Here is a 13,710-nt window from a genome sequence, read left to right as displayed (position 1 = left end):
TTTTAGAAATTACTCAAGCTCTCTGTGCCTAAGTTTCCTCACATAGAAGATGAGAGTAGAACTAGTTTTGTCACAGACTTGTTTGTCTGGATTTGTGAACAGGATACTCATGAAGTGCCAAAATAGATGTTCAGTAATTGGTAAATATGGTTACTGATGGCAGTTCATGGTATATCATGTATGCAAATCTTGGATCCTTTTTCTATCCAGTTTCAGGACAGAGAATATATTATTATCCATCTTTTTTAAAAAGTTTATTTTATTTGTTGTTGTTGAGAATATGCACAGCAGAACATATACCAATTAAACAATTTCTGCATTTGTACAATTCAGTGACACTGATTGCATTCTTCAAGTTGTCCAACCATTCTCACCCTCCTTTTCCAAATTATTCCTCCAGCATTAACATAAACTTACTACCCACCAAGTTTTCTGTCTAATCTTTTGAATTTCTGTTCTCATTTTGTTACCATATAGATAGTTCTTAAAAGAGCACAATACTCAAGGTGGACATTCTTTACTACTTAAGCTGAACTATTGTTTGGTTTTAAGAAGTATGTATCTTTTTGACAATTAAATGCACTCTCACAAAAGGGAGATTTGGGATCCTCTTAACAGATTGTAAACTGCAGTGATCATTGAGTTTCTTCTGTTTGTAGTGTAACAAATGATAAACATTCATTTCCTTTTCCTCTAGAGACAGATGTGTGCGCGCGTGCGCGCGCGCGCACACACACACACATACTTACCTTGCCTATTTGGTCTTTAGCACAGACGGATACTGTTTCACAATGATAGAAGAAGATGATTCTGGGATGCCTGTGGTCACTTCTGGATGTCTAGGACTAGAAGGCTCAGATTTTCAGTGTCGGGTAAGAAAGATAACTTGATTTCAGTTTTTTCCCCCCATTGGCTAGAGTTCAGACAGTCAAATTGGAAGCAAAATATGGCTGTTGTTTCTCTTGGCTAGTCTTTTTTAGTCATTTGGAAAATAATTTGAAAATTCTCATTGGCCCAATTCTCCCTTTATTGTAAAATCAAGTATTCTTTTAAATTTTCTGTTAACTTCTTCCTGAATGATCCCTTAGATCATCTTGCTCAAATTCCAGTTTTGCTAATTGCAGTAAGTCAAATATAGTAGTAATTTTGTTGAAATGCAAAAGTTGCAGTAAGATAATACATAATAATTTGAAATAAATTACCTAATTGAAAACATTTTCGAGATCTGTGAGTAAAATTATCAGTATTTTAAGTGAGTTTTCCAAATAGTGCGAACTTCTTAAAGTTTAGATTATGTGACTTTGAAATGTAGAGGAAACCCACTAAAAGCTGTTTTGATTCTATTATAGGACACTCCCATTCCTCATCAGAGAAGATCAATTGAATGCTGCACAGAACGGAACGAATGTAATAAAGATTTGCACCCTACACTCCCTCCACTGAAAAACAGAGGTAAGGCGTAAGGCGAGGAAGGTCTCCTGGCTAGAACAGCTGTAGGCGTAATGAAAATAAAAACGAGAGTCAGTCTCTCTATTTCAAATTAATCTGTCTGTACCATTTTCCACAGCTGGAGGAGAGGACTGAAGCAAGGTGGCATAATGGAACTGTTGTTGGAAACAGTTGGGAAAATAGTCATACATGGCTTCACGCTTATAATTCTTATTACTGTTAACTGCTCCCCACTTCCCTTCAGAAGACTGCAATTCCTAGAGCTTGTAATGTGTAGCAGGAGAGTAGGGCAGGGAGACAGTGTTTCAGGCTTACCTCTGAAGGTTATTTAGAAGTTGTACTTTACTCAAAAGCTACCATTTTGCAGCATTCATTTTAAAAATTAAAACGTTATAAAGGACTGAATCAAAGATTATTTGCTGTATGACATTTTCTTTTATCTGTGCTGGAGTAACTACTTTTCAGTCAATTCTTTTATCAATATATTGCTAAAACTTATACATTTAAGTGTTGTTCACTAAAAAAAAGACTTTTAGTTAAAAACAACGCTCATGTTTCCTTTTCTCCTCCTTGCTCCCACCACAAAAATAAGGATTTGTAATTGTCATAGAGTCCTAAGGCTTATAGCAGTGATTTAAAGTGATTCTTCATGATTGATTTTATTTTTTGGGGATAGAAAATCTTCCCTACAAACTATAATGGTGTTTCATGATTTTGATGATAACATATTACAACATTCGTTCCTGCTATAACCTAGAAAGTTATGTATGATTGATTATTCAAAATTCAGATAAAAAAGTCACACACATTGTTGCTTTTTTCCTGTTTGTTTTTTGCCAGGTTATGTGCTAGGTGTAATGGATACAAAAATTAATGAAGAATGTTCTTGCTCTTGAGACATTCACACTGAAATGTGAGAAACTTGTAAATAATTAAATGATATTTGGTCATGAATATCTCAATAATAGAATTAGATTTATAAAGCATATTAAGGACACAAAAGAGTGAGTGGCCAGCTCTTTCTGGGGTAGGAGGTTATCAAGAAAACTTTATAGAGGTGATACTTGAAGTGAAATTTTAAGGATAAATAGGAGTTTGCTAAGTTGATAAGATAGAAATAAAAATTAAAAAATAAAAATAGCTAACATGAGCCAAGCACTGTGTTATTATGTGAAGTTACCTGTTTGAGCCTTACAATAACCCTGAGATGCTTATGATTGTTATTGCCAGTTTAAAGATCCAGAAATTGCAGCACAGAGAAGTTAATTAACTTTTCCTAGGTTACACAGATTGTGAGTAGCAATCCTTCTGAACAGAGGCACTAGTATGTGCAAAGGTTTGGTTTGTAGTATTTGAGAAACATTTGCAACATGCCGGCATATGAAAGAACATGGCTGATTGGGGAAAACTTTGTAACTAGATTGTCTAAAGCATTTCTATTTGAAATATGTCTATGGACCCGCAGCATCAGTATCACTTACGAATGCATTAGAAATGCAGAATCTTGGGCCTCAGCCCAAATTTACTGAACCTGCACTTTTTCTTTTTTGGAACCTATATTTTTAACATGATTTCCAAAGTAATTCATGTGCACATTAAAATTTGGAAGGACTTTCTGTAGGAAAGGACCTCAGTGTGGTGCTGGCATATAACTTAGTGCACATAGCTAGCGCCACTTGTCTCTCACCACGTGAGTTCGGCAACGCAGTGTTTAAAGAGAAGTCCACTAATGTCACATATCTGTGGAAGTTTTAAATGTTTACTCTCAATTTTTATAGTTATGCCTTCGAGGACCAGATAAGAAAGTAGATAGTCCGTGGACAACAGTTTGAATAGCACTGGTGTAGGGCTTGTGATGTGGGGAGGGATGGTGGAGAGAAAGGAGTAATTTAAAATGGAGGTAGAAGTGCCAGATTTTAGAATCTCTCCCTTCACGGTGAAGGAGTTTTTTTTTTTTTTTTTTTTTTGCACACAAGTGAAAGTCATGTCTTAGAAGTAGCACTGGGGTTTAGGAAAATTCTGACTCTCAAGTGCTGCAATGCACGTACTGTCCTCTAGATGGAGCCAGATTCTAGTTAGGATCAAGAAGATTAAGGGAGGATTCCCTGTTTGTAGAATCTTTGTAAAGTAATATAAAAAGTCTCCACAAGACAGAGTGAAAAGCATTTGAAAAGATGGGCACAAATGCAAAGACAAGTACTTGGTTCAGTGCAGTATGGGAATGAGATGCAGGAGGGGCTGGTGCGTTATACTGAGGATTATACACGTGGTAGGTTTGGATGGAGTTAAGTGGCTTTAGAGTTTAAAGCTTTGAGCCCTGAGGATTCTAAGTAGTGCCTCGGCAAGGTCTCTGCAGATTCTACCTCACCCTTTTGAGGCAGTGAAAGTCACTGCAGACTGTGGTCTGAGAACACTGGCATTTTGACATAGCTGTACCACAGAGCCACAGAGCTGCTACTTTTTCTTTCTTTATCCTATATGTATCTATAGTGTTCTCACTGGAAGTGTACTATATACATTTACTGAAGATCAGTAATACCTTGATAAGAAACATTTGCGTTGCAACCATATTGGATATATGTATGTATGTATAAGTACCAAAAATAAAGAGCAGGGATGATATCGAAGACACATGTGACCATCTTCTGTTGATATTTTTAATTTTAGCTGTCTTTGTTCATACAGAGGCCAAGCCCTAACTTCTGTGGGCCTGGGGCAGTAGTACAAGTGAAAGTCCACATACCATTTGCCTAAGTATTAAAACTCATAAATCAATGTAGCAGACTGGTAAATAAAATATGTTTTATCAACCTAACTTAAATGTACTTTCATAATGACAGGAAACATCAGCTTGGTATTTAAGATGCTTGAACTCTTGCACTTGTTTACTCTGACATAGGGGTGTGAGTGACGGGGAGAGACTCATTCCCAGTTTTGTCCAGCACTGTGAGTGGTCTCTCATGCATGCATATGGACACCCCAGCTGTCAGGTTCATACCCTCCCCACCCCCCTTGCCACAGCTGCCCCTTGGTCACCTCTGGGCAACCCCTCAGGTATTGGGGTACAGACACCAGCTGCCTAGTCCACTCTTGGGAGGTCAGGCATGGGAAAGAGAGCCTCACAATCCCTGGACACATGCACAGGGCCATTTAGGCAAAGAATTCCAGAGTTCTGGACACTGGTGAGTAGTTTAAATGGGAAATGGGATGGGACAGACTCTAGCAGACCCGTTCCCTTGGTCTTACAGACCCCTTGCTCAGTGACAAGGGCATGGTTGGAGGGGACTAGAGCAGGGCCCTCTAAAGGTATGGGCCCAGATCAAAGACTCCTCTATTTTCTGATCTAAGGTCAATGGAAATTATCATAATAGTGATGTTTGCTAATGTGAAGGGAGAGCTTACCATGGCCCTTTTCTACATAATTTACATACACTAACTCGTTTAATCAGCATAACAACCCTGTGAGGGAGGTACTATTATCCTCATTTTACAGACATGAAAGCTGAGGAATAGTGAGGTTAAGTTCTGTGCTAGGATTACACAGCTAAAGTGGTGGAGTTGGTTATCTCGTTAAATTGTCTTTGGAAAGCTCTGATTGACATTCTCAACTGCTTTTCGTATTTAAAGTCAGAAAACCCAAAATAAATAATAGCTAGCCATTTTGCATACTAATAAATAATTAGTATGGCTGCTTTAAAGACTTTTGTATATCTCGTTGCATACTTAGAATTTTCTCAGATACGTATTACTTTCTATTCTGAGAATATGGTGTTTGTTCTTTCCTGCCTCCCTTTATTTCTTCCTCCCTTCTTCCCTCTAATTTAATATTTATGAAGTTTCAGTTGTGTACTAGGCCTGTGGTTCTCAAACTTCAAGTGTATCAGAATCACCGGGCTGTTGTATGCCATCGAGTCAATTCCCACTCATTGGTACCCTATAGGACAGAGTAGAATAGCCCCCCTAGGGTTTCCTAGGCTGTAGTCTTTACTGGAGCAGGCACTGGTGGGTTCGAACCACTGACCTTTTGGTTAGCGGGTGAGCACTGTAACCATTACACCACCAGGGTTCCTTGAATCACCTGAAAGGCTTGTTAAAATACAGATTGCTGGGCTTTACTCAGAGCTTCTGATTCAGTGGATCTGGGTGGGCCCCAATAATTCACATTTGTTAGGAGTTCCCATATGAGGCCAGTGTTGCTGGCCCGGCAATCACACTTTGTGAACCAATGTACTGGGCAATGCCCTATATATCAAATTATTATAAAGCAGAAATTGTTATTTAAAAGACTAGGAAGCTGAAAAATCCAGCTCACCATTTTGTTATTGTGATTGTTCGTCTTAAATAATTCCTTTTCCAAAAAAGTTAAGTGATTAACCTTATCAGAAATCATCTGTGTTAGAAGGTACTAAGTAATAACAGGCTTAGGTGAGATCCTGTTATTAGAAATCAGAGTACTAAGTGTAGATATAAATACCTACCAAAACCAAACCACCTTTTCTATCCAGGGTTTTTTTGGAGACAAGGCTTTTTGTTTCCTTCTTCTTCATATTTTTTTTTTTTAAACTTAGATGCATTTAGCAGGAAATTAGAGATAAACAATCACATTCAGCAAGTATTTATCAATGTATATTTGTGTCCATGAGATTTTATTTGTCTATAAAATAAAATAGTTTAAAAAGAAAAAAAGCTGAAGGGTGACCAGAATGCAGCTTACATTCTTTTATAAATATTAGTTTTCTGTTTTCCCTGCTTATTCCATTGCAGCATCAGCAAACCAGAATACCTTGGGGATCACATTCGTTCTCTTTCTTAAGGAGGAAATATGAAAAGTAATTAGAGCAAATGCAACACCTTCATTGCAAGCAACAAAATATGATTCTGGGGAGCCCAGTAACACTGCAGCTTGTCCAAAGAGTAGGAAGAGACGTGCGTGTTTAAATGTGGAGGTTTCTAGAGAGGAGTCGTGGTGCTGTGGAGTCTGGCTGCTGGCCTGCAGAGTTAGTGATGAAGGGGCACTGGTGTGGTCAGCGGAGTGATGTGTGCAGAGAATCACAGCATCAGACGTTTGACCAAGATACTATGTGGAAAATGTCCTCTTGAAATGTGGGGTGGGCAGGAGAATTTGATGAGATTTGTTTTTGATCAAGATATTGTGAGAAAAATGCGCTCTTGAAATGTAGGGTAGGCAGGAGAATTTGATGAGAGTTTTTTTTTTTTCCTTCCAAAATTACGTATTGTCACTTTCTCTAATTTTTGTCACTAAGCACTTAAATAAGTGATAGATTGGAGTTAAAATGAAATGACCAGAAGAAAATGAAATGGGATACTCTGATTTGACTTTCACAAGATAAAATAAAATTTACATAACTTTTTAAGTAGAATGTTTAAATATGAGAATTATTACTCATATATGTGATATTTAAGTGTTTAAATATGGGAATTATTACTCATATGTATAATATTTAAATCTTTCAGTATGGGAAATATTACTCATGTATAAGATATTTAAATGTTTAAATATGGGAATTATTACTCATATATTTAAATATGGGAATTATTCATGTATACTATACTTCTTTCATAGAAAGTATATCAGAAATAACATTCTGTTTTGAAATATAATTTCATGTACTTTAAGACAAATTATAATAGAAGATTTCTGAAGTTAAAAATTTCTTTTCTTACTCAATTTAAAAAATATATTCATAATAGTTTACAGATTTGTGTTCAAATGTTGTCCCTTAGAGATTACAGATTAATTTTGAATTCAACTCTACAGGTAATAGATATTTAACCAGTGAAACATCTCCTATATTCTCCACAACACAGACAGATTAAATATATGATAATGTCCAGCATGCAAGGATTGTTGTTAGGTGTCATCAAGTCGGTTCCAACTCATAGTGATCCTGTGTACAACAGAACGAAACACTGCCTGGTCCTGGTCTATCCTCTCAGTTGTTATGCTTGAGCCCATTGTTGCAGCCACTGTGTCAGTCCATCTCGTTGAGGGTCTTGCTGTTTTTCGCTGACCTTCTACATGCAAAGATTAGTGCCAGAATTTTCCTTCTGAGACATATATTATGCTCATAGTAATATAAGCTAGTACATGAGTCTGTAGTTCTAACATTTGTGAAATTATTCAGTTCCTGTTTTAGAATTTCAGCGTAAATTTGTATGTGAGAGAAATGTAAGGAATTTAGAGGTAATTAGTCTTTCTCTTTCTCATTGAACACAATTACATCAATATGAAAACTTTGTTTTAACCTTCTTTGTTATAAGGAAATATAATCCTAAATATTTTTAGTCAGGGAAAAGACTAGAATATTGTGTCTTTGTTTTTATGGAGAATTTATTTCTAGAGGTTACTGTAAGGGAATCCCAATAGCTGAGGAAAGTAAATTAATTATATGAGTTAATTAAAAACGTCTGACAAAAGAATACGATTTTCAGATACAGTAAAACCTGCGAAAGCCAGTACCTGTGTAAAGCGGAAACCTGTCAGAGAAGGAGAGCTCAAATGTCTTCCACTAATAGCGATAGAAAAGGGAAAGACAGCACCCTGTCCAAGGCAGAAAACTTGTGAGACCTGGAAAAACAAGACAGTCTCGTTGAGTTTGGCTCTCACAGGTTTCACTGTACTTTGTGCTATATTAATAAAAAGATAATTTATGATCTATCCATGATTATAACACTGAGAGCACATATGAACAGGTCTTTGGACAAGTGGTATTTCCAAGATTATTTCTAGCTATATAACTTTTTCTTCTATTTCTTATGGAAATTATTAACCATCTTCTGACCTTATAGTCCTGGCATTTTAAGTAGTTACAAACCACTTAATTACCAGAGAGAAGATAGGCAGTGACAGAATGCTGTTTTATTAGGAAACCACTCATGAGTCCTCTCATTACTGGCCTCTCAGAGTGATCCAGACTTCCCGGGGGAATTCTCAGTTCTACCTCCCTGAGCAGCTGGACTGAAAGCACAGGTAGAAATCTGTGACCTGGAAAGAACAGCAGGCTCTGCTGTTTTCCTGATAGGCATCTGGAAGGGTTACCTTTCCAAGGCCCTAGCGGTGGCTTGAATGTTTACATTGTTAGTGCTCTGAGCACAGGTAATGGCAGATTAAAACATGACCAGTGTGACCAACAGAAACAAAAGGTTTATTGATAAGGATCACCTCTTCATGACAGAAGACAAGGAGGCAGTGGATGAGGTTGCAGGGAATAGGGTTATTGGGTTAAAGAAAAGGAAAATGGGGAGGAAATACTTGCCTGAAAAAAAAAATGCTTCATCTAAAGGAAAGAATCCCTCAGAGACTGTCTGCTCTTATTGTCCTCATACGTCAGAAATAATAAGATGAGTTAGAAATATAGAGTTCTTGCAATTCAGGGTGTAGTTAGCATTTACATGGAAAGTAAAAGGTGGTAAGACTGAGAGGTTAGTAAAATACATCACTGGAATGAAAAAGTATTTTATATTCTAGTCTTAATGGAATATCTAGCATTCTCTTTGGATTTGTGCAAATTTGGGCGTTTTACTTTTGTTACCCTTAAAATCGGAAATGCATTTTAAGCTAATATTTCCAGCAACAATATTTGCATGTATATGTATAATGGTGCTTGTATGACAATATATGTATAAAACCATGGGGTTGCCATGAGTGGGAATAAATTCCTCATTGGCAACTGGTTTGGTTTTAGGAGTCCTTGGGTGGTACAAGCAGTGTAAGCACTTGACTGCTAACCAAAAGGTTGGAGGTTCAAGTCTACCCTGAGGCCCAAGAAAGGCCTGGAGATCTACTTCCAAGAAATCATCCATTGAATACCCTATGGAGCACAGTTCTACTCTCTGACACACGTGGGGTTGCCATGAGTTGGAATCAACTGAACTGGAACTGATTTTTTCTATATGTATAAAAACATTGAATTGCAGTTTCATTGTTGTTGTCGGGTGCCACTGAGTTGATTTTTGACTCATAGTGACTCCATGTGACAGAGTGGAATGCCCCATAGGATTTTCTTGGCTGTAGTCATTATGGAAACAGATCACCAGTTCTTTCTACAGCAGAGCTGCTGAGTGGGTTTGCTCTACCAACCTTTTGTTAGCCGCCAAGAGCTTAACTGTTGTGCCACCAGGTGCGCTATCATTGGCTAAGGTCTTGTGATGACCTTGTTTTATTGTTAACTTAGCATATAACCTAAGGAAGGGGGAGGGATGGAGGAATAAGTTTACTAAGATACTTCATCATATACAGTTTTAGCCTGCTTAATTTTAGGAGCCAACAAATCACTTTCAAACTTTACCAAGCAACACTTTTCATACATGTGGATAATTATATATAATTCCTGTTTGTATTAAAGCCTGAACAGCTTTTTGGACACATGGTGTAGTGGTCAAGTTCATGAATTGCTTTTTCCAAGACCATCAGCAAGGTTTCTGAATTTGTTAATACAAAACTGTTTGTTTTTAATGTTCTCTCATTTAATCTTTTCAGATACAGAAAACTCCCATTAATATTTTTCAAGTAGTGGAGATTATAAATAGTTGTGGAATATATATATTTTACATTGACGAGTAAATCACAGCATTGACCATGATAAGGTTTGAACAAGAAACTAGTATAAGGATTTTAGTTTAGAATAAATAATCCAAACTGTCTCTGAAATATTTCCAATTAAGATTTATTTTCAATCTATATATTCCTGCTGATTTCCTGATCTTGGTAATTGTATTATCATTATGTAAGAAGATGAATTTGTTCTTAGTAAATGTGCTCTGAAGTATTTACAAGTAGGGGCATTATGCCTGCAACTTCAAATCGTTAAAAAATAATGCATGTATGTAAAGAAATAAATATAGATGTATACATGTTGTTAAGTCCCGTCAAGTTGGTTCCGACTCAGTAGTGACCCTGTATACAACAGAATGGGACGCTGCCCAGTCCTGCACCATCCTCACAGTAATTGCTGTGTTTGAGCTCATTGTTGCAGCCACTTTGTCAGTCTGTCTCATTGAGGGTCTTCCTCTTTTTCCCTGACCCTCTACTTTACCAAGCATGATGTACTTCTCCAGGGGCTGGTCCCTCCTGATAACATGTCCAAAGTATGTGAGACAAAGCCTTGCCATCTCTGCTTTGTAAGCAGCATTCTGACTGTACTTCTTCCAAGACATATTTGTTCGTTCTTCTGGTAGTCAACAGTATATTCAGTATTCTTCACTAACACCATAATGCAAAGCCATCAATTCTCCTGTCTTTCTTAGTCATTGTCCAGTTTTCCCATGCATATGAAGCAATTGAAAACGCCATCACTTGGGTCAGGCACACCTTATTCCTCAAAGTGACGTCTTTACTCTTTCACACCTTAAAGAGGTCATTTGCAGCAGATTTGCCCAATGCAGTATGTCATTTGATTTCCTGACTGCCGCTTCCATGGCCATTGATTGTGGATCCAAGTAAAATGAAATCCTTGACAACTTCAGTCTTTTCTCCATTTATCATGATGTTGCTTATTGTTCCAGTTGTGAGGATTTTTGTTTTCTTTATGTTGAGGTGTAATCCATTCTGAAGGCTGTGGTGTTTGATCTTCATCAGTAAGTACTTCAAGTTGTCTTGGCTTTCAGCAGTCAAAGTTGTGTCAACTGTATGTCACAGGTTGTTAATGAGTCTTCCTCTAATCCTGATGCCATGTTCTTCTTTATATAGTCCAGCTTCTCGGATTATTTGGTCAGCATACAGATTGAAAAAGTATGGTGAAAGGATATAACCCGGGCGCACCCCTTTTCTGATCTTAAACCATGCAGTATCCACTTGTTCTGTTCAAATGACTGCCTCTTGGTCTATACAGGTTCCGCCAAAAAAACCTGTTGCTGTTGAGTCTGTTGTGACTCATAGAGACCCTATAGGACAGAGTACAATTGCCCCATAGGGTTTCCAAGGAGTAGCTGGTGGATTTAAACTGCCGACCTTTTGGTTAGCAGTCATAGCTCTTAACCACTGTACCACCAGGGCTCCACAGGTTCCCCATGAGCACAATTAAGTGTTCTGGAAGTCCCATTTTTCACAATGTTATCTATAATTTATTATGATCCACACAGTTGAATGCCTTTGCATAGTCAATAAAACACAGGTAAACATCTTTCTGATATTCTCTGCTTTCAGGCAAGATTCATCTGACATCAGCAATGATATTGCTCGTTCCATACTCTCTTCTTAATCCAGTCTGAATTTCTGGTAGTTCCCTGTTAATATACTGCTGCAACTGGTTTTTAATTATCTTCAGCAAAATTTTACTTGTGTGTGATACTAATGATGTGGTTCAGTAATTTCCGCATGCTGTTGGATCATCTTTCTTTGGAATGAGCACAAATATGGATCTCTTCAGTGGGTTGGCCAGGTAGCTCCCTTCCAAATTTCTTGGCATAGATGAATGAGCACTTCCAGCATTGCCTGTGTTTGTTGAAACATCTCAGTTGGTATTCTGTCAATTCCTGGAGCCTTGTTTCTCCCCAATGCCTTCAGTGCAGCTTGGACTTCTTCCTTCAGTACCGTCGGTTCTTGATCATATGCTACCTCCTGAAATGGTTGAATGTCAATCAATTCTTTTTTGGTACAATGACTCTGTATTCCTTCCATCTTTTCATGCTACCTGCATCATTCAATATTTAGCCCACAGAATCCTTCCATATTGTAACTCGAGGCTTGAATTTTTTCTCCAGTTCTTTCAGCTTGAGAAATGCTGAGCATGTTCTTCCCTTTTGGTTTTCTAACTCCAGGTCTTTGCACATTTCATTATAATGCTTTACGTTGTCTTCTTGAGCTGTCCTTTGAAATCTTCTGTTCAGCTCTTTTACGTCATCATTTCTTCCGTTCACTTTAGCTGCTTTATGTTCAAGAGCAAGTTTCAAAGTCTGTTCTGACATCTATTTTGGTCTTTTCTTTCTTGTTATTTTAATGACCTTTTGCTTTCTTCATGTATGATGTCCTTGATGTCATCCCACAACTCATCTGGTCTTTGGTCATTACCGTTCAATATGTCAAATCTATTCTTGGAATGCTTTCTAAATTCAGGTAGGATATACTCAAGGTCATAATTTGCTTCTCGTCGACTTATTTTAATTTTCTTTAGCTTCATCTTGAACTTGCGTATGAGCAATTGATGATCTGTTCAGCAGTCGGCTCCTGGCCTTTTTTCTGACTGATGATACTGAACTCCATTGTCTGTTTCCACAGATGCAGTCTGTTTTATTCCTGTGTATTCTATCTTGTGAGGTCCACGTTTATAGTCGCCATTTATATTGTTGAAAAAAGGTATTTGGAATGTATAAATCATTGGTCTTGTAAAATTCTATCTTGTGCTGTCTGACGTAGTTTCTATCACTAAGGCCATATTTTCACACTACTGATCCTTCGTTTCCAAGTTTCACATTCCAATCACCAGTAATTATCAATGCATCTTGGTTACATGTTTGATCTATTTCAGACTTTAGAAGTGGGTAAAAATCTTCAGTTTCTTCATCTTTGGCATTAGTGGTTGCTACATAAATTTGCATCATAATTGTGTTAACTGGTCTTCCTTGTAGGTGTATGGATATTATCACTGACATCGTTGCACTTCAGGATAGATCTTGAAATGTTCTTTTTGATGATGAACATATATATATATATGTATATGTGTGTGTGTTTGCATGTGGATAGATAGTATTATAAAACAAATTTGGTAAAGTGTTAACAATGGGAAATCTGGATGAAGGGCGTATGGAGTTCTTTATCCTTACAGTTTTTCTGTAAGGCTGAAATTATCTCAAAGTAAATGAAACATATGTTCCTATTGATGGTGAAAAAGAAACTATTGCAATCTTTTAAAGGATAATTTGATAATATGTATGAAAAACCTTTATATATATATATATTCTTTGAACTAATAATTCTACTTCTAGGAATGAAGCTTAAGGAAATAATCATTGATGTTTGAAAAGATAACATTTGTAAGAGTATTCATTACAGTATTATTTATTATAGCAAAATCTTGGAAATCTCCTAAATATGCAACAATATAGCCACAGGAATGGCTATGTAATTCAGATATACCTATGCATAATATTGTACCAAAACCAAACCTGTTGCTGTGGAGTTGATTCCAACTCATAGTGACCCTATAGGACAGAGTAGAACTGCCCCATAGGGTTTCCAAGGCTGTAATCTTTACGGGAGCAGATGTAGCCTTTAAAAATCATGTTGCAAAAAATATTTATTGT

General features: G+C 37.1%; 1 protein-coding gene across 3 annotated transcripts in view; it reads left to right on the top strand.

The window, feature by feature from the left end:
- The window catches only part of BMPR1B (bone morphogenetic protein receptor type 1B), a 216,741-nt gene that overhangs the window by 164,018 nt on the left and 39,013 nt on the right, over positions 1-13,710 (top strand). For all 3 annotated transcript variants that reach the window (XM_012558628.1, XM_004387006.1, XM_004387007.1), the window contains 2 exons: positions 770-872; positions 1,350-1,452. In XM_012558628.1, the coding sequence (XP_012414082.1) occupies positions 770-872; positions 1,350-1,452 (206 nt within the window). The remainder of the gene's footprint in view (positions 1-769; positions 873-1,349; positions 1,453-13,710) is intronic.

The sequence above is a fragment of the Trichechus manatus genome, unplaced genomic scaffold (genome assembly GCF_000243295.1).
Source record: "Trichechus manatus latirostris isolate Lorelei unplaced genomic scaffold, TriManLat1.0 scaffold00178, whole genome shotgun sequence".
Taxonomy (NCBI): Eukaryota; Metazoa; Chordata; class Mammalia; order Sirenia; family Trichechidae; genus Trichechus; species Trichechus manatus.
The sequence above is the reverse complement of the archived record's forward strand: the minus strand, read 5'-3'. Positions and strand labels throughout refer to the sequence as shown.